Source organism: Plecotus auritus (assembly GCF_963455305.1).
Source record: "Plecotus auritus genome assembly, chromosome: 7".
Taxonomy (NCBI): domain Eukaryota; kingdom Metazoa; phylum Chordata; class Mammalia; order Chiroptera; family Vespertilionidae; genus Plecotus; species Plecotus auritus.
In genome coordinates this window covers 108,488,100-108,509,278 of record NC_137774.1, presented here as the reverse complement: position 1 = coordinate 108,509,278, position 21,179 = coordinate 108,488,100, and the positions used below count along the sequence as shown (strand labels likewise).

Genomic DNA, 21,179 nt, shown 5'->3' with positions numbered 1-21,179 from the left:
GAGAGAGAAACATCAATCAGCTGCCTCCTGCACACCCCCCACTGGGGATGTGCCTGCAACCAAGGTACATGCCCTTGACCGGAATCGAACCGGGGACCCTTCAGTCTGCAGGCCGACGCTCTATCCACTGAGCCAAACCAGTTAGGGCTGAAGATGATCTTCAGAAATCTAAAAAGGTGTGCAAATTTCTAACAATTATGCGTCACAACGAGAAACGTGCCAGTCATTTTGCTCATTCCACCACTAAACCCATTTTGCCAAGCTGAAAGCAAGCTGCTAGGCCCAGAAGCGAATAAAGATAAAACATAAAGGGTATCTTCTTGCCTGCTCCAACAACCAACTTTGAACTGCACAGATACCCGCAGGGCAGAGCCCGCATCTATAGGTGAGTGTGGCTAGCACTCAGTGAGGAATTCCATTTTAGCGACGGCGCATGCGCCCAAAACGTCTCGCTTTGACGACACAAGGGAAAGAATTAGAAGCGTTTGTGGATGCTATCGCGAGAGGATAGGGCCAAATGCCACGTCAGGAGCTGGGACTCTGGCGCCGAGCGACAGGTGCCAGAACAAACGGACAGGGAAAGGCCGGGGACGCGAAGGCGTTCCGGAGGGCAGGACTTCCGCCGGAAATGGGGTTGTCTGGGAAATCAGAGCGGAGTTCCGGCGGGTTTCCCGGAGGGTTTCCCAGCGGGTCTCACCCCAGTGGTCGCGGGCGGAGATGGCTTGCGCCGCGGCGCGATCCCCGGCCGACCAGGACAGGTGGGTCCTGAGGCAGGGAGGGGCTTGCAGCGAGCCCGCGGAGGTTGCGCCGCTTCCCAGCCCCGGGAAAGGCTGGCGGGAAGGCTCTGAGCTTCTCTCCCGCGTTCGTTTCTCCTGGAGGCCCCCAGCACCAGGCTCTTCGCAGGGTCCCTGAAATGCCGACTTTACGTAGCTCAGTGATTACCTGGTTTACCCGTACGCCACACAAAGCACATTGGGTGCTTCGTGCACATGACATTACGTAACAGAGTCACAACGTGAGAACTCTATTTATAATTTTCCTATTGTGGCGTTCAGGAAGGCTCGTTTGAGTTCTTTAGGTTTATTAATACCTCTAACGCCGTACTTTCTATACACGACAGTGGGACCCCCCACAGGACCTTTTGGCAAGTACCTGTATCTAACTGAACAGTTAAGAATATTTTTTTAAATATTCTCTAGCAAGTGGGGTTTTTTTCCATTTAAGGTAGTGAGTTAACGTTTACTTTTTAAGTAAGTTAAGTAAAAGGGAGACGATATAAAGAAAAAACTTGCGACTTATAGTGTGGGTGTACTGGCAGTCACGATAATGAGTGAATGAATGGGTGAAGTTTTGTAAATACTGCTCTGGTGATACCAACTGGATTTTTTTGTGGCAGGTTTATTTGTATATACCCTGCTTATTTAAATAACAAGAAGACCATCGCGGAGGGCAGGCGAATCCCCATAAGTAAGGTAAGCAGGCTGGTACCTTGGCCCTTGAGGGGAGGTTTTACTGTTAGGGTCACAAAGGTTTCTTTGACTTGACTGCATTTGGGAAACAGTAGCCAAGAATTGGGTGCATTCCTTAATAACGGTGAAAGGCACGAAGTCATAGCTGAAGGATTTTTTTATTTTTTTTTTTATGATTCTTCATGAACCTGTGTTTGAAAGAGTAGGGGGCCCTGGCCTGTGTGGCTCAGTTGATTGCGCGTCATCCCGCGCATGCGCACCTAAAGGTCGCTGGTTGATTCCTGATCAGAGCACGATCCCCAGTAGGGGACGCGCAGTAGGCAGCCAATCGATGTTCACTCTCACATTGGTGTTTCTCCCTCTCAAAGAATCAGGGTTTTTTTTAAGGAAGCGGGGGGAGAGGTGTAGGATTTGCAGTTTTCATTTAAACCAAGGTATGACAGTCTTCCCCTTAATAAAGGAAACCAAAATTATGTCATTGCACAATGAAATGTCCAGAATGCAGTTCAGTTTTTAAAGAAGACTTGCAGAAAATTCAGACGTGTTGAGTTTTATAGTTTTATGTCAGTTACCTTTTTTGAGATGGGTAAAGTTACTTTAAAAATAACTTGGCATTAGGAAAGTGCCTAATGCCAAGTGAAGGGACTTTGTTGATGCCTTTTATTTTCAAAATTGATGTCATTTTATTTTTTAAAGAATCACATTTTGTAATCTAACAACAGGGTCAAGGTAACTTGGTCTGAAGCATTGACTTTATTATTTTTGAGTTATTTTATATCTCTCATTTTCTGCTTAAATGTGTAAAAGAAAGTCTATTTTGCTGCCTCTGGATAAAAGAGAAGACACCAAAGCATTGGTTCAGAATAATGCCTGACTCACTGTAACAGGCCTCTGGTAGCAAGCTGTCAGATAATTTGGAGAATGGTTAAATTGTTTTGAACTTTATCGATATATAGCAAGCATACATACAGAAACATACAGAAATCTTAAGTGTCTTAATTTCACAAAATGAGTGCACATGGGTAATCAGCACCCTAATTTAAAAAAAGAAAACATTACCAGCACCCAGGAAGATTCCTTTATGTCCCCTCCCAGTCACTGTCCTCTCCATATATACTCACATACAAGGATAACCACTTCTGACTTCCATCACCATAGATTACTTTTGCTTGTTTTTGAATTTTATTTAAAATGCATTATACACTATGTACTTTTACATGTTTTTCACCGAACTTTAAGCTTGTGAGATTTATCCACATTTTTGAGTGAAGTTTAATTCTCATTGCTTTGTAATAGCGTTTCTCAACAGCAGCACCATTGACATTTTGAGCCAGATAATTCTTTGTTGTGAGGCTATCCTGTGTATTTTAGGTTGTTTAGCAGCATCTTTGGCCTCTACTCACTAGATGCCAGTGCCCTATGCCATCCTAGTTGTGACAATCAAAAATGTTTCCAAAGCATTGCCAAATGTTGAGTGGATGGGACAGGGGGCAAAATTACCTTAATGAAAACCACTGCTATGTAGTATTGCATTGTATGAATATACCATCGTCTAATCTACTGTCGATGGATAACTGGGTTGTTTGCAGTTTGGGGCTATTGTAAATAGAGCTGCTGTGAACATTCTTGAGTTTGTCTTTAGTGAACATAGTTTTGCATTTTTTTAAAAATATATACTTAGAAGTGCAATTGCATGGCCATAATGAATGCATACATTTGGCTTTAACAGATACAACCAAATAATCTTCTAAAGTGGTTGTATCTGTAATAATTGTTTAACCAGTATTCACTGAGCCCCTACTATGCTCCAAGTATCATGCCAGATGTTGGGGAATATACTGATGAACAAATTAGTCCTTCCACTTGTGAAGTATATGTTCTGTTGGAGGGGAGATGAACAACACAAGGATTGATCAGTATTATTCCAGGGATTTTTTTTTTTTAAATTATAGTGGAAACAGCTGGACCTAGTAGAAAAGGAAACCTTGGGTTTGATACATGTTTTGATCATAATATTTGAAATGATTTACACAACAATATTGTAGTACCTACTTAAAGCTAAGCTATTTAGTGTTTTTTTAAACTGTTCAGGCTGTTGAAAATCCTACAGCTACAGAGATTCAAGATGTGTGCTCAGCAGTTGGACTTAATGCATTTCTTGAGGTATGATGTGGTCCTTCCTTCACTATTTTCCATTCTCATCTCATTGATATAATAACTTCCTTAAACAAAGCCTGTTTTCTTTTTATATTAGAAAAACAAAATGTATTCCAGAGAATGGAATCGTGATGCTCAGTACAGGGGCAGAGTCCGGGTTCAACTCAAACAGGAAGATGGCAGCCTTTGTCTTGTACAATTCCCATCACGTAAGCTTTTTTAAATGAATGAGTAAAATTTGGGGATAGGTTACTCATTCCTCTACACTACAAAAAAGTTTCTGATCTTTTGAAAGGTAAAAATAATGTGTGTTCTACAGATTAATTTAGAGAAAGGACTACCACTGATGGAGGGGTAAACAGTGCTTCTAACTTCTTTGGGGGCTGCGGTACATTTTTTTTTGTTTTATTTTTATCTTTATTGTTGAGAGTATTACAGATGTCTCTCCCCTTTTTACTCTCATTGCCCCCCTCCACCCAATTCCCATCCCACCTCAGGTCTTCACCATCCTATTGTGTGTGTCCATGGGTTATGCATACAAGTATATAAAAATCTCTTACCATCTGCACCCTCTCCTCCCCCCACTCTGAGATCCATCAGTCTGTTGCATGCTTCCATGCCACTGGACTTATTTTGTGGGTCAATTTATTTTGTTTATTACATTAAACATATGAGTGAGATCATGTGATACTTGTCTTTCTCTGAATGGCGTATTTCACTTAGCATAATACTCTCCAGGTCCATCCATGCTGTCTCAAAGAGTAAGAGATCATATATATAATTTGTTTTTGTTTTGTTTTCAGAGAGGAAGGGGGAAGGGAGGGAGGGAGAGAGGGAGAGAGAGAGAAACATCAATGATGAGAGAGAATCATTGATTGGCGCCTCCTGGCAACCCGGGCATGTGCTCTGACCGTGATCTTCTGGTTCATAGATCAACGCTCAACCACTGAGCCACACCAGCCATGCAAGAGATCCTTCTTGCCGAAACCGGTTTGGCTCAGTGGATAGAGCGTCGGCCTGTGGACTGAAGGGTCCCAGGTTCGATTCCGGTCAAGGGCATGTGCCTTGGTTGTGGGCACAGCCCCAGTGGGAGGTGTGCAGGAGGCAACTGATCGATGTTTCTCTCTCATCGATGTTTCTAACTCTCTATCCCTCTCCCTTCCTCTCTGTAAAATATCAATAAAATATATTTAAAAAAAAAAAAAAAGAGAGAGATCCTTCTTTTCTACAGCTGCATAGTATTCCATTGTGTAAATGTACCTACCACAGCTTTTTTATCCACTTATCTACTGGTGGGCACTTGGGCTGTTTACAAATCTTAGCTATTGTAAATAATGCTGCTATGAACATAGGGGTGCATATATCCTTTCTGATTGGTGTTTTGGGGTTCTTGGGATATATTCCTAGAAGTGGGCCACTGGGTCAAATGGCAGTTCCACTTTTCATTTTTTAAGGAAACTCCATACTGTTTTCCATAGTGGCTGCACTGGTTCTAAACTTCTTTAAGGACCTATTTGGTAATGTGATGAAACTTACTAATGGTTTCCTCCAAAAATACTGTTTTGTGAACATTTTATAAACCTCTGAAAATCCATCATTGCTCCTAGGTTAAGAGTGTAAAATTATTAAATTGTCAGATGTTCATTGCCATTTTAGATCCTAGAGATCTTGAGGTCTGCTTATAATTTCATTAATAAATCTAAAAAGCCATACTTAGTGAAAAAAGGCAAGAGATAGTATTACCACTTAGGTAAATTTAAAAACAAAGTAAGAAAATACCTGGTCTTGCCCTGACCGGTTTGGCTCAGTGGATAGAGCGTCAGCCTGCGGACTCAAGGGACCCAGGTTTGATTCCGGTCAAGGGCATGTACCTTGGTTGCAGGCACATATCCAGTGGGGAGTGTGCAGGAGGCAGCTGGTAGATGTTTCTATCTCATCAATGTTTCTAACTCTCTATCTCTCTCCCTTCCTCTCTGTAAAAAATCAATAAAATATATTAAAAAAAAAAAAAAAAGAAAGAAAATACCTGGTCTTAAGATAGTAGTTAACCTAATGGCAAAAGCAAGGCAAGGGGTAGGGAGTAGGCACAGGAGGTTATGGTAAGAGAAGACTAGCGTTATCCCTAGTGTTTTATTTCTTTTTAATTTTTTAATTTATTGGGGTGAACACTGGTTAACAAAATTATACAGGTTTCAGGTGAACAATTCCACAGTATGTCATCTGTACACTATATTGTGTGTTTCCATGGCTTAAAAGTTATAATGATATGCTGTTTCCAATTTCTTATGTTTAGAAAAGTTCTCCTTGGATTTTCAAGTTAATTACTAGGACCAAGACCCAAATTTCTGTTTCACACTTAAATTTTGATTGTGTTGTTTTAAATATTTCAGCATTGTTCTCAATACTTTCACCACCAAAGGCCCCACTCCTAGTCATTGTCTTCATAGTCATTTATTTTTTTTTTCTTTTTAAATCCTTCTCATTTTCTTGATGTGGTGTGATGATTTCTTGAACTTTATGGTATTCAAGTTAATGACCTTTTACATCTTATCTCAGATTATACACTAACCCTAATTTCTGGTTCCTAGGTAAGTCAGTAATGTTGTATGCAGCAGAAATGATTCCTAAACTAAAAACAAGGACACAAAAAACAGGAGGTAGTGACCAAACTCTTCAGCAAGGAGAGGGAAGTAAAAAAGGGAAAGGAAAGAAGAAGAAGTGACCTGGCAAGACAATCAAGTCTGACATACTACTGTAAGAGACGTGGATGGAGGTTTCTGATTTGTATCTGGGAGAAACTGAAGCTTTTTGTTTGTATCATTTAACTGAACTATGAACATTTGTGCCTCCCAGCTTTAGCATGAGAGTTGATAATGAAATAAATTTACATCAAAAGTTTGCATCTAGCTCTTATGCAGTATAAAAGAAAATTTTTTTGCCTTTGAATGAGGTTTTTGTGGAAGAAAGAAACTTATTTTTAAATGGACAGTGGCCTCTGCCATAAGTTACTTGAAATCCTGTATCTGTGCTCTATGTAAAAATGTTCAGATAAATGAGTTTAATAAGATTGAAAACACATATTCACCTTTTAAGCTAATGAAATAAAATTCAAAACTGACTGTGTAGCTTTTGCTTATGAACTAATACCAGTGGAAGAGAGAATTTAAAAGAATAAAATGGGAAGCCTGGCTGGCGTGGCTCAGTGGTTGAGTGTCGAACTATGAACCAGGAGGCCACAGTTTGATTCCTGGTCAGGGCACATACCTGGATTGCAGGCTGATCCCTAGTATGTGTCATGCAGGAGGCAGTCAGTCAATGATCCTTTCTCATCAGTGATGTTTCTATCTCCCTCTCTCTAAAATCAATAAAAATATATTTTAGAAATAATAAAAAAATAAAAGAATAAAATGGGTATGGGATGTTTAGTATGACCTTAAAAGTAGAAGAAAGTAGTTAAATCCTCTTGGAGGTCTATGAACAACCAGTCTATATATATTTTTTAATTGATTTTCTTTTTAGAGCGGAGGAAAGGAAAGAGAAATATTGATGTGACAAACATCGATCTGCTGCCTTATGTATGCAACCTGATTGGGGATCTAACCCACAACCTAGGTGTGTGCCCTGACCAGGAATCAATCACACAACCTTTTGGTGTATGGGATGACACTAACCAACTGAGCCACCCAGTCAGGGCTAGATCATGTTCTTTTAATTAGTTATTGTAATTGAATAGTTCAATTACTAGTTTTTTTGACATGGGAAGTCCTGGAGTTTAAGCTTTTGATTTGCTTATTTTGTAGGCTTAAGGACATTGTTTTCATTGGAATTCGAAAATTACTTAGGCTTTAGCACCTTGAGATACACCTTTTTCAATAAATTAAATTGGGTTGCTGATTCTACCTTTGTTGCAAAGCACTGTCTGAATTTTTTGTAAAGTTGAAGAGAATCCCTATCTAACCATATGTTTTTGTCACTGAGAATCTCTTGGGGAACTGCCTTCTGTGACTCCCTATGCTTCTGAAAGGGCTGTTAGTCATGCGCTGCCTAATAGTGTTTCAGTCAGTGATGGGCCACATATACAACTGTGATCCCATCCTATCTAATAAAAGAGTAATATGCAAATTGACCATCACCCCAACACAAGATGGCTGCCCCATGTGGACATAAGATGGCCACCACAAGATGGCTAGCAGGGAAGGGCAGTTGGGAGGGACCAGGCCTGCAAGGGAGGGCAGTTGTGGGTCATCAGGCCAGCAGGGGAGGGCAGTTGGGAGGGACCAGGCCTGCAAGGGAGGGCAGTTGTGGGCGATCAGGCCAGCAGGAGAGGGCAGTTGGGAGGGACCAGGCCGCAGAGGAGGGAAGTTGGGGGTGACCAGGCCGGCAGGGAAGGGCAGTTGGGGGGGTCCCAGGCCTACAAGGGAGAGCAGTTGGGAGGAACCAGGCCTGCAGGGGAGGGCAGTTGGGGGGGGACCAGGCCTGCAGGGGAGGGTAGTTAGGGGTGACCAGGCCTGTAGGGGAGGGCAGTTAGGGGCAATCAGGCTGGCAGGGGAGCAGTTAGGCTCAATAAGGCTGGCAGGGGAGTGGTTAGGGGGTGATCAGGCTGGCAGGCAGAAGTGATTAGGGGCAATCAGGAAGGCAGGCAGGCGAGCAGTTGGGAGCCAGCAGTCCTGGATTGTGAGAGGGATGTCCGACTGCCCATTTAGGTCCGATCCTACCGGGATCGGGCCTAAACGGGCAGTCGGACATCCCTCGAGGGGTTCCAGATTGGAGAGGGTGCAGGCTGGGCTGAGGGACACACACCCCCATCACGAATTTCGTGCACCGGGCCTCTAGTAAGATAATGGAGCTGAAAAATTCCTATCCCCTAGTGAAGTCGTAGCTGTTGTAAATTCGGAGCACAACAGGCATTACTTGTGTTTATGTTGATGCTGATGTAAACAAATTTGCACTGCCAGTCACATAAAAGTATTGCACATACAATTATACATAGTACATAATCTTACCTAATAATAGACAAACATGTAAATTGACCATACCTCCACTACGCCACCAGCCAATCAGCAGTGATATGCAAATTAACCCAACAAAGATGGAAGTTAATTTGCATACACAGGCACTGAGTGACTGGGGCGGGATGCTTGCATCATTGCCATGGCGATGACGCAGGCATTCTGCCCCACCCCAGGTCTCTCAGGGCCTCTGGGCAGTGTGAGAAGGCAGGGCGGGAGCAGAGAGAGGCGGCTCCAGGAGTGGAAAGAGGCGGCTCTGGGGCCTGAGCGGAAAGGGGCTGGGCCGGAGTGGAGAGGCAGCTGCTGCAGCCAGGGAAAGGAAAGCCCATTCTAGCACGAATCTTCGTGCATCGGGTTTCTAGTGCTTGATAATAACAAATGACTGTTACTGGTTTATGTATTTACTATACTAAACTTTATTACTATTTTAGAATGTACTCTTATAAAAAAAAGTTTGCTATAAAACCATTTGTCATGTTCTACCATCAGCAGCCTCACATCTTGTGCTTACTGTGTCTCTTGATTACATCATTTGTCTTGTACTTAATTTTGTTCATCTCATGTTGTTTTATACATTTAGTGTAGCCTAAGGGCAAAGTGTTTATAAAATCTACCGTAGTGTATAGTCCTGTCCTAGGCCTTCATATTCTCTCACCACTTACTGGATCACCAGAGCAACTTACAGTCCTACAAGCTCCAATCATGGTAAGTGCCCTATACAGATGTACCCTTTTTTAGCTTTTATACCGTATTTTTACTATGCCTTTTTTCTATGTTTAGGTGTGCTTACTTAGATACACAAATATTTAATCATTGTGTTACACTCGCCTACAGTGTTCAGTACAATAACAGGTTTGTAGCCTAGGAACAATATACTATATAGCCTAGATATGTTTTCTCATGGTTGAGACCTGTGGCACATGTCCATTTTCAGCTGCAAGGCAGGCTGGGAAAGTGTATATATGGTTTTTTCAGTCCTGATAGAGGCAGCCAAGGAGAAAGTAGTGGAGAATGGATATCGGGGCAGTTAACAAAAGATTTGTCACAGAAAGATGACTGGAGCACTAGCCGGTTTGGCTCAGTGGATAGAGCGTCGGCTTATGGACTGAAGGGTCCCAGGTTTGATTCCGGTCAAGGGCACATGCCTGGGTTACGGCTCCATCCCCAGTGGGAAGCGTGCAGGAGGCAGCCAATCAAAGATTCTCATCATTGATGTTTCTATCCCTCTCCCTCTCTAAAATAAAAAATATATTTAAGAATATATTTTTTAAAGAAAAGATGACTTTAAAATTGTTTTGGCAATAAGTATTGTCAGAAAGGTCTCAGAACTATTGCTGTAACATTGTATTGCACTTTCTTCATATTGCAATGAATGTATAATTGAACTTTTCTTTGCCAATCAAGTGAAAAATTGAATCTTCTCTAATGAGCAAGACTGAGCATTTATTCATATGTTGAAATACCACTTATATTTATTTCAATGAATTATGTTCATATCCTTTGCCTACTTTTAAAGACTTTATTGTTATCAATATTATACCTGTACATAATTTAAAGAGCCAGCTAGTTTTCATAGTTTCAATTTTAGATATTAACTTCCATCTTAGGAGGATTTAGATTTTCTTCCTTTACCCCACCACATGCATGTCTGCTTCCTATCTTCCCTCCTATCATAATTTTAATCACTATTCACAGTTTACATTATTACCATATATTATTCTATTTGTAGCTGAGCCATGTAGCAAGGTACTCAAAAGTGTGGTAGGAGGTTCAGCAACACTGGCCTCCCCTGGGAGCTTGTGAAAATGTGGACTCTGGCCCCAGCCCGGAATTCAAATACATTTTAACAAGATCCCCCCCAAGTAGTTCTTGTGCACATTTAAGATTTTGTGTTTTTTTAATAACTTATTTTTCAATTTACTATATAGAAATAGGGAAATCTAGATATAGAAAGCTAGTGCCTAGGTTTTATCACTATCCCCACACACACATACACTAAGCTACTATATGTTTATATTTATGTACTTAGCACACATTACGTTTTAGAAGCACTGAAGTATGTTATGGGTATTTTTGTTTTCTGGGCTTAGGTTTTTCTGGGCTTATTATTTTTATTTATTTGCTTGATTTCCTGAATATCACTAACTCAGCCACAAATTATCAGTGTCATGATGTCCTTTCAAAAAGTTTGTTCAAAACAGCTAGTTTATTTCAGAAAGTTTGTTCAAATTAGGTAGTTTATTATTTTCATATTTTTTATCATTTATTTTTTAAATATATTTTTATTGATTTCAGAGAGAGGAAGGGAGAGGGAGAGGTTGAAACATCAATGATGAGAATCATTGATGGGCTGCCTCCTGCACGCCCCCCCACTGGGGATTGAACCCACAACCTGGGCATGTGCCCTTGATCAGAATTGAACCCGGAACCCTTCAGTCCACAGGCTGACACTCTATCCACTGAGCTAAACCGGGTAGGGCTTAATTTCATCTTTGTAAAGAACTCTCTTCTGGAGTCTTTTACCTGGCTCTATTCTGCTGGTCACCCGAGGCCTAGTGCACAGCTTCCCTCTGGGTTCCCTTCCCCATCACTGGAGTGAGACTCCGTTGCTTTGCTGTTTGGGATAGCCTGTATTAGTGCATCCTGTGTATTCCTCTTTCTTAGGTTCCTTGTATTATGTAACTCATCTTCGATCTTCCTGGGGAAAATGCATGTCTGAAAGTGTCATCATTCTACCCTTCCACTGTTGGGCTGGGTATAGAATTATCTTTGGAAATCATCTTATTTCAGAAGTTCAAAGGCATTATTTCATGGTTTTCTGACTTCTGTTATAGTTGGAGGGAAATCCAAGCCATTCTAGTTCATGGTCTCTTGTAACCACATTAGCCTGTTGAAACCTGCAACATCTCGGTGTCAGGAATACTGTGCTTCCTGTGGGGTAGGTCTTTTTGCCCATCGTGCTGGGTACTAAATGGGCCCTTTCAATCTGGAAACTTGTGTTCTCAAGTTCTGGGAAAATTTCTTGAAAATTTCATTGATGATTTTTCTTCCCTTTCTGATCTTTGTTGGACTCCTCTGATTTGAATATTGGACATGATGGACTAGTCCTCATTTTCTTTTTCTTATTTTCATTTCCTTTCCTATATGTTCTATTCCCTAGAGTTCCTCAGCTTTATCTTTCAACGCTTCTATTGAATTTTTTTCATTCTTGTGTTTTTAACTTGTCTAGGCTCTTGTCATCTGAATGTTTTTTTGGGTTTTTTTTAGCATTCTGTTATTTCATGGATATAATTTCTTATTTCTCAGAGTGGATGGTCAAAAAGCTGACTGAAAGTTGAGCACACAAGAAGAGCTGGTGTACTGAGTTTCACTAAAGGGGTCTCTGGCTGAGGTGTTTTTCTCTTAAGCTGATCTGCTTTCCCAGAGAGGAGTCTACTGACTCCTTCCTGGGAGCCTAGCGGGAGGAGGTGGGGTGGGGAAATGGGTCTCAGCTTTGTCACCCAATCCTGTTTTTAACTCAACTTCTGTCCCTCAGCTCTGCCTGTGTTACAAAGATCCTCTTACTATGTGGAGAGGATAAACCTCTAGTCCTTTACTTGAATAGGGAGTAGTTTTTCACTAACCCTCCTTATTTTAGTTCCCTCACAACATTAAGATTTATCTTTACATTTATTTTTATATTAGGCGTGACTTCATAATGAAATTTCTATATCCAGAGAGAGACTAGGTAGGGTAGGCAGCATAATGCCCCTCCCCTCAAAGCCTGTGACTATGTAGCAAAGGAGACTTTGCAGATGTAATTAAGGAGCTGGAGCTGGAGAGAGTACAGGTGTATTTCAGAGATATTGTGGGTTCAGTTCCAGACCTTATAATAAAGCAATATCACAAAAAAAGCGAGTTGTAATCTTTTTGCTGGTGGAGGGTCTTGCCTTCATTTTGTAAAAAACAGACCTGTGAAGCACAATAAAACAAGGTATGCCTGTATCCTGGGCTGTCCAGGTGGGCCCAATGTGATCACAAGGGTCCCTATACAAGGGAAGCAGAGGCCTAGGAGGATACAAGCCGAGGAACGCAGGCAGTCTTGAAGCTGAAAAAAGCAAGAAAAGGGATTCTCCAGTGTCCAGAAAGAATGCAGTCCTGCCAAGCCATTTTGGATGTCGGACTTCCAGAACAGTAAGCTAATGCATTCGTGTTGTTTTAAGCCAATATATTTGTGGTAATATGTTACAGTGGTGTAGATAAAAAGGGGCCACATGCTGGCTCAGGGAGGGCCTGTGTGGTGGCCTTGTAAACTCTAGAGACCTGAAGGTACCACAAAGGATGGTCTGAAATTAAAACTTAACTAAAAGCAGTTTATGGCAGGTAGTCATGTCCTAGGCTAGATTCTTCCCTGGCAAAAGTCAATCTTTACCTTAAATAAGCCTCTTTGTTGTCTATAATAATATATCATTGGAATGTCAGGGTAACTTCCCTTTTTCCAGATGCCTCAGGGCACAACCAATGCATCAGGGCACCTGGACCGAGATCACAAATTCCCTCATTGTTATGTTAATCGTTCTGTTAACTATCCTGTACCTTTCTATATAAAAGAAGCATGTGTCTATCATTTTACTTTTTATCCAACCCCAGAAGTCCGCCCCCCTCCCACCCCACTTTGGTTTCTCTGGCTCCGTATTAAAATCACCTGAAGACTTCTTAGCATACTGGCACCTGGGACTGTCAGGTTCTGGCAATGGCCTCCCATGCCAGTATTTTTAGAAAATTCCTTGATTGTAATGTGCAGCCAGGTCTGAAAACCTCTGTAAAGCTAAGTGTAAAGATAGCATTTACTTAACAGTGTGGTTTATCTTAAAATGTGGTTCCTGGCCCTAACCGGTTTGGCTCAGGCAGGGGTGGGCAAACTTTTTGACTCGAGGGCCACAATGGGTTCTTAAACTGGACCGGAGGGCCGGAACAAAAGCATGGATGGAGTGTTTGTGTGAACTAATATAAATTCAAAGTAAAGGAGCGGAGGGGAGAGCAAGAACCCTCCGCTCGCCGAAACCGGTTTGGCTCAGTGGATAGAGCGACGGCCTGTGGACTGAAGGGTCCCATGTTCGATTCCGGTCAAGGGCATGTACCTTGGTTGCGGGCACATCCCCAGTGGGAGGTGTGCAGGAGGCAGCTGATCGATGTTTCTCTCTCATTGATGTTTCTAACTCTCTATCCCTCTCCCTTCCTCTCTGTAAAATATCAATAAAAATAAATTAAAAAAAAAAAAAAAGAGAGAGAACCCTCCGCTCTTTCGGCTCCACAGGCCGGATAGAACAGCCGAACGGGCCGGATCTGGCCCGTGGGCCGTAGTTTGCCCACGGCTGGATAGAGCATCGGCCTGCGGACTGAAAGGTCCCAGGTTCGATTCCGGCCAAGGGCATGTACCTTGGTTGCTGGCACATCCCCAGTAGGAGGTGTGCAGGAGGCAGCTGATTGATGTTTCTCTCTCATCAATGTTTCTAACTATCCTTCTCCCTTCCTCTCTGTAAAAAATCAATAAAATGTATTTTTTTTAAAAAATGTGGTTCCTGGACCATCATCACCTGGGAACTTGTTGAAAATTTAAACTGTTCAGCCCTGCCCCAGACCTACTGAGTTAGACATGTTGGGGGTGGGGCCAGCTACCTGTATTTTAACAACCTGCCCCCTTATAAGAAATTCTGGTGCACACTAAAGTCTGAGAACCACTGTCTAACCAAAGAACCTCCTTATTTCTCTTAATTTCTGAAGTGTGTGTTATACAGAGATGTTATAACAGCCGTGGGCAAACTACGGCCCGCGGGCCGGATCCGGCTGTTCTATCCAGTTCTCTTGCTCTCCCCTCCGCTCCTTTACTTTGAATTTATATTAGTTCACACAAACACTCTATCCATGCTTTTGTTTTGGCCCTCCGGTCCAGTTTAAGAACCCATTATGGCCCTAGAGTCAAAAAGTTTGCCCACCCCTGTGTTATAAGAATATTGTGGTTAGGAGCCAGGAAAACTTTTAGTTAAGGTCATTCTCAAATATATTTACTTTCCTGCCATACACAGGGGTCCTCAAACTTTTTAAACAGGGGGCCAGTTCACTGTCCCTCAGACCGTTGGAGGGCCGGACTATAGTTAAAAAAAAAAAACTATGAACAAATTCCTCTGCGCACTGCGGGCCCAGGATGAGTCGGCTGCTAAGCAGGACAGGCAGCGGCTCCCGGCGGGCCGCATGTGGCCCCGCGGGCCGTAGTTTGAGGACGCCTGGTATAGAACTATAGTATTTGATGGCTAAGGATCTGAATTGTATGTTATTCTAAACACATACAGATTGTCTGCAGACATATAGACATGTAAAGGCAGATGTAGGAGACAAAGCTAACACACCCTCCAGCAGTAGGTATTTTTAATAAAAGCCTTAAGTTCTAGGTAGCAAAGTACAGAATAATTTGGAGGCACATAGAAGTGTTTACTTCATCAAAATATGTACAATACACCAACATGTCATATGAGATGTGTGTAATGCAATACGTAAGAAAGCAGTAGTTTCGATTTCTTTTAAATCTAGTACGAATTACTGATAGAAACTTTTTTTGGTTGGTGTGTTTTCTTCAGGCAAAGTCTAACTCTGACCAGTAGTAATCACCAGGGGAAAAGCACAGGCCAGATAAGGAATAGGATTAATAATCAGCAGCGTTTAGGGTTCATTTATCCGTATGCAGATTTTGCATAAATTAGTCTACATTTTTTTTAAAGCCCTGCAAAATAAAATGAAATGTAACAGTTCAGTGAGACAATGGAATTTTATTTACATCCATATCCATTCCATAGAGCACATCTTCAGGACAGGCGGTAACGTAGTGAAAGGCTATGCTCATTTTCTTCAGGCTGTGGGCAGAGACTCTCCAGAGTAGCAGTAATTGTTGATCTGAAACCTTTCAAGTAGAGAAAGAATTGCTGTAGGGATTCTATAACTTTATAATCCCCCAAATACCACTCATGTACAAATAAATGCTTGTCTTCTAGCTAGACACAGACTCAGTTAGTTTTTAAATACTCTAGCATGGCAGTACATTACTTGGGAAATCAAAGCTGAAACAGAATTATTCAACTCAAAACATCTTCTGTCTTTCACTACGAAAAACAGTAACAAATTTCTTCCATAATACACTGTGGGAGGAAGTTATCAAGACAAAAATCTGCATTCAGAATGTTTTTTCTTATTATAGTTTTTAAACTGACATTAGCTTGTAAGTAGCTTTAAGCAATAGTAACTTTTATGCCTTCCATCTTGCCTGAAAATATATATACTAACAATCTGTATGTTCTGTATGCTAGAGGTGGCTAATTTTCATTCTTTTGCTACCAAGAAAGACATACTTTTTTTTATAGGGAAAGAGATTTAAATATTAAATCTAAGGCTTAATTTTCTCCAAATAATAGTTGTTTGCTTTCTAAGTTGTTTAAGGTAAATGTAGTAAGATGTCTTATGATTTCATTTTCCCCAGAAAAAAATAAGTGCCCTAATCCATAATATTTAGGTAATACTGTCTCTTATTTTTGATATCTTTAATATTTTTTACATCATGAGACATCATTATGATCTTATCTAATTGTTATTGAAATGAGAACTATCTTTATTTGCCTTAAAAAATATTTTACAGCTGGATATTTAGCCTTGGTAGTTTTATTTTACTCTATAGTCAGTTTAGTCTGATTCAGAAGACCCCTGCAGTATGGTTGGGGCAGAGCTCAGTTTCTCTAGCCCAGACAAGCTGTCACAGTCTCTGTAAGCTACTTTTGGCTGATCAAACTATGAAGACACTGATTTCAACTTTTTGTTCTATACTTAAACTATGTAGTTATATGCAATGTATTAAAACAGAGCATAAAGATGAAGGCATTTAAACATACTACAAATGACTCTGACTTGCAAACTAGGGAGGCCTCATGTGTTTGACCTTAAAGGCCAGAGAAAGAAGGTAAAGGCAGTTAGACTTAACCACTGCCAACTAGACTACAGGTTATACCAAACTTCCTTTCAGTTTCCCAGAACTGCTCTTAGAGCCTGGTGTCATCATTAGCACGTACTGCTAGCTAATGATATAAACAAGAACATACGTGTAATCAGAGGCAGGCAAGTCTCCGGGGGGTCCTTCAAATGGTTTACAAAAAAAAAAAAAGACTCGAAAAGTAGCAAGACTATAACAACATGTCAGCACTGAAGGTAAAACCAGGGATGATTTCCATTTTAGCATCTTAAAAACAGACAAATCTAAAGCTTATACGCAGATTATCAAAGGCCACAAGACAGTATTACCGGTTCTACAGGGAACTGGGAGCTGCGGATCACAGATATGTGTACATTTATTTCCCCATTTAGCAGCACAGTGACTGCTTTACAAAGCTGTTCCAGTATTCTGCTGCTACGTTAGGAAAACAACAGGCCAACCTTCATTCAACCTCATGTATCACTTAAATCCCTTCAGCAGATCACACCAGCACAACAGAACCTCCAGCTTTCCGCAGGTGCTCATGAGCATCACGCATGTTACAATCAGCACATTTCCCTACATATACATATGCACAACTACATTAAAAACATTTAATACAAAATTGTACATTACATGAAGTAGAACCTTAAAGAGTACAGAGAAAATGCATGCAGAGAGAGCCCATTGAAGTACAAAGCCCGTGGGATATGTAATTTTAAGTTTATAGGATGGTCATACATTCCCTATCCAGAGGCAAAATATAGTTTCCAAAGTTTTGGATACTACCCATTGCATTACATTTAAATTAAAATGCTCCCTATGTATATAGACAGTAAAAGCAAAAAAAAAAAAAAAAAAAAAATACTTACACACATTCCATTTTTTAACATATCAAAAATGTTTCCAAGGCAACATTAAAATGATTATACCACAGTCCCCAACACATCAAGCTCTAACAGGAAGGTGCGGAGGGCAGGAAGGTTTCACCCGGTGGGTGGTTTAGGTGCTCTTCTTTTCATCACCCAGTAAATTCACGGCGGCTTTCTTGGCTGTTAGGAGGAAAGGACATTGTGTCAAAGCTCTTTGCAATACAGGCTCTGCGTGTAACGTAGCTACTGGGTAACAACTGGGATGACTCATGTTCAGATGAGAACACACTGAGGTTTGTGGCCAGGGCTAAAAAAAGTTTCCAGGAAATGGACAAGAAACGACTTCATGGCACAAATCCTGAGTACTTGAACAAAGTTCTTGAAGAGAATCTAGCCTGGCCCCCTGGTAGTGAAGTGTCACCTAAGCCCATTGTCCTGTAAGCATCACAAGCTGTAGAGATTCCCTGGGCGTATGGCGTTCCTCTGTACAATCAAGAAATTCTCGTTTGTGTACGGGTGCTCACCTGTACAATGTCACTATGTCTCAATGAGATGACAAATAGGTCATCCACCTATTCTGTGGTGACAGAAATCAGAGAAAGTGATCATTCCCAGTACCCAGACATGACGGCCTATTTATACACACTTATATTCTCTCACGGTTCCACCATTTCTTCCTATGATGGGAAGAGTGTGCTACAAGTCTTTTGAGTTGGAAGCAAGAAAGTACATTCATTAAGAAAATCACGCACTGGCCAGAGTGGCTCAGTTGGTTGGAGCATCATCCTGTACACCAAAAGGTTGTGGGTTTGATCCCCTAATCAGGCTGCTTACAGGAGTTTCTCTCTTTCCCTCTCCCTTCCTCTAAAATCAATAAAAACATATCCTCTGGTGAGGATTAATATACACACATACATACATACTTATATACATACATATACATACACACACACACACTAGAGGCCCGGTGCATGACATATGTACATGGGGGGGAGAGGGGCCCCTCAGCCCGGTCTGCACCCTCTAGCAATTCGGGACCACTGGCTCCTAACCGCTCGCCTGCCTTGCCTAACCGCCCCTAACCACTCTGCCTCCTGCCTGACCACCCCTAACCATTCTGCCTGCCTGCTTCATCACCCCTAACCGCCTCTGCCTCGGTCCCTGCCACTGCAGCTTCATCCAGAAGGATGTCTGTAAGGTCGTTTGGCTGTCTGGTCTAATTAGCATATTTCACTTTTATTATTACAGATATATATTTGTCCATCTGTGGGAGACTAAGCCTTCCTAATTACCAGTAACTTGGAATGTGCTGTGAGAATTAGTGTGGTGTGAGAGATGGAGGAGGAAGGCGTTTCTGGAAGCCTCCAGGGCCTCCTGAGATTCCACAGCTGCAGCTGTTGTTGATGGAGCCTGAGTCCAGTGATGAGAGCAGAGTCCCTCCTTGTTCACTACTTGGCAGCTGCTCTCCCTTCATTCAATTAAAATTGCTAAACAAAGTTAACAAATTATAGCCTCTCTCTTAACTAGCCCTTTGTAAAAATTTACTTCCTGGATTCTCCAGAAGCTTTGAGAAAAGTCTAATATGTAACAGCATGTAAGTTCCTCCTCATTTATTTTCATTCTTACTCCCCTGTTTAGGAATGTACAGTAAAATTGGACTAAAATTGGATTTTAGAGTACTGCTCTCTAAGAGAACCAAGAAGCTAAGAAACATGGGCCAACTAGGCAGAAACGACATCACCAGAGGCTGATGGCTAGACTGAGGATGAGGAGGAACAGGAAAGAAGGTTCCTAAAAAGCAACTGGTGATTCCAAAGTGGGAGCATGTGAAAGTTACACGTTACACTTAAAATTGTAGGAAAACGTACTGAAATATCAGGTGTACCAGTTAATAATGCGGATTTTTTTCAACAGATGGCGTTACACATATGTTGATATATATGAAATTTGATATGTATGCTATTTTGTTGTATTGATAGCAAGCTTCAAAACTTCATATGTCAAATTTTCTGAAGGTGTTAACATCACAGATATTTTTACACTTAAAAATGTCAAATTTCGTGCCAAAAAAAGAGCATTTGTGGGAAGTTTTAATTCATTATTTTGAAGAAAAGTGCTGCTGAATACTTTGGGAAGCTTATGGTGAACATGCTCCATCTCAAGATACTTGTGAACGCTGGTTTAAATGCTTTAAAAGTGATGATTTTGATGTGAAAGACAAAGAATGTACCGGTCAACCGAAAAAGTTTGAAGACCAACAATGACAAGCATTATTGGATGACGATGCGTGTCAAACTCAAAAACAACTTGCAGAAAGATTAAACGTTGCTCAGCAAACAATTTCTGATCGTTTACAAGCAATAGGAAAGATTTTAAAGGAAGGAAAATGGGTGCCACATCAACTGAACGAAAGACAAATGGAAAACCAGAAAGTCATCAGTAAAACGTTGCTTCAACGGCAGGAAAGTCTTTTTTGCATCAAATTGTGACTGGCGATGAAAAGTGGATTTGAGAATCCCAATCATACAAAATCATGGGTTGATCCAGGTCAACCATCAACATCAACTACAAGGCCAAATCGCTTCAGAAAGAAGACAATGCTCTGCATTTGGTGGGATCGGGAAGGTGTGGTGTATTATGAGCTTCTAAAACTAGGTGAAACCATTAATACTGATCGCTACCAACAACAAATAATCAATGTGAACCATGCCTGATTGTGAAACGACCATAATGTGCCAGAAGACACGGCAAAGTAATTTTGCTTCATGATGACGCACCATCACACACTTCAAAACCAGTTAAAGACACGTTAAAAGATCTTGCCTGGAAAGTATTAACCCACCCGCCGTCTTCACCAGACCTTGCTCCTTCAGATAACCACTTGTTAGTATCGATGGCACACGCACTTTCTGAGCAGCACTTCAAAACGTATGAAGAAGTGAAAAATTGGGTTTCTGAATGGTTCACCTCAAAACAAGAAAAGTTCTATTGGGACGGTATCCACAAATTACCTGAAAGATGGGGGAAATGTGTAGCTATCGATGGACATTACTTTGAATAAAGCACTTTTGATGTTTCTCTTGAAATTATCCTGTTTTCTTTGATTACAAAATCCGCATTAGTAACCAGTACACCTGGTAGACTGGCGCTCTAGTACAGAAACGAGTTCAGAGAAGAGGTTGGTGAGGGAGAAATGAGGACACACAGTGCTGGGGCATCAGTGCTGCTGCAGAGCTATCTGGGTGGGATCTTCCTCCCCAGTGGTCAGGTCGCCCTCATCTCCCACTTTTCTAATTTCAGAGCTCAAACAACAACATTCCCTAATTCCATGACCATTGCCCATTGCCCACTTTTCTCCAATTTCTGAAAACCCTTACTGTGCCCTCTGGAACTTAAGACCCATCAACAGCAAATCTCCTCTGTTCTCATCCATTTCTCCAAATATTTCCCTGACTTCCTTGCTTTTACAGAAATATGTTGTCCTCTGAGGATACCACTTTCTCATATGGTGGCTGTTTTTGTTTTTTCTTCCATGACCCTAGTACCAAAGTGTGATCTTGGTTTTTCATGACCACATTCAGAAGCTCATGCCATCAGATTATATCTTCCACTAGCATTTCTTTTTCCAGTCACCTCTGATCCTTGGGCTATGCTGCCTTATTTAAGAATTTTGCTCCAGTTA

General features: G+C 41.3%; 2 protein-coding genes across 4 annotated transcripts in view; one reads left to right on the top strand and one right to left on the bottom strand.

The window, feature by feature from the left end:
* Window positions 1-542: 542 nt before the first annotated feature.
* On the top strand, window positions 543-6,744 carry SRP19 (signal recognition particle 19). The gene is made up of 5 exons (XM_080678253.1): window positions 543-758; window positions 1,397-1,472; window positions 3,561-3,632; window positions 3,724-3,835; window positions 6,215-6,744. Exons 1-5 carry the CDS (start codon window positions 718-720, stop codon window positions 6,346-6,348), a joined length of 435 nt encoding a protein of 144 aa, XP_080534379.1. The 5' UTR covers window positions 543-717; the 3' UTR covers window positions 6,349-6,744.
* Window positions 6,745-15,025: 8,281 nt separating this feature from the next.
* REEP5 (receptor accessory protein 5) overlaps window positions 15,026-21,179 on the bottom strand; it is a 32,091-nt gene continuing 25,937 nt past the window's right edge. Inside the window, exons 5-6 of one of the 3 annotated variants that reach the window (XR_013961098.1) lie at window positions 17,498-17,677; window positions 15,026-15,569 (exon numbers count right to left, since the gene is read on the bottom strand). Coding sequence is in view for 1 of the 3 variants with exons in the window: in XM_080678252.1 (XP_080534378.1) it covers window positions 17,628-17,677 (50 nt within the window). In the remaining 2 variants the exon portion in view is untranslated. Of the gene's footprint in view, window positions 17,678-21,179 lie in introns of all 3 variants that reach the window. The other 2 variants (XR_013961099.1, XM_080678252.1) reach the window with 2 other exon arrangements.

Bases quoted from the DNA above. Each gene is read 5' to 3' on its own strand.
- SRP19 (XM_080678253.1), top strand. From the start codon at position 718: ATGGCTTGCGCCGCGGCGCGATCCCCGGCCGACCAGGACAG. The intron at 759-1,396 runs GTGGGTCCTGAG...TTTTTGTGGCAG, and splicing joins TCCCCGGCCGACCAGGACAG to GTTTATTTGTATATACCCTG. The intron at 3,633-3,723 runs GTATGATGTGGT...TTTTTATATTAG, and splicing joins GACTTAATGCATTTCTTGAG to AAAAACAAAATGTATTCCAG.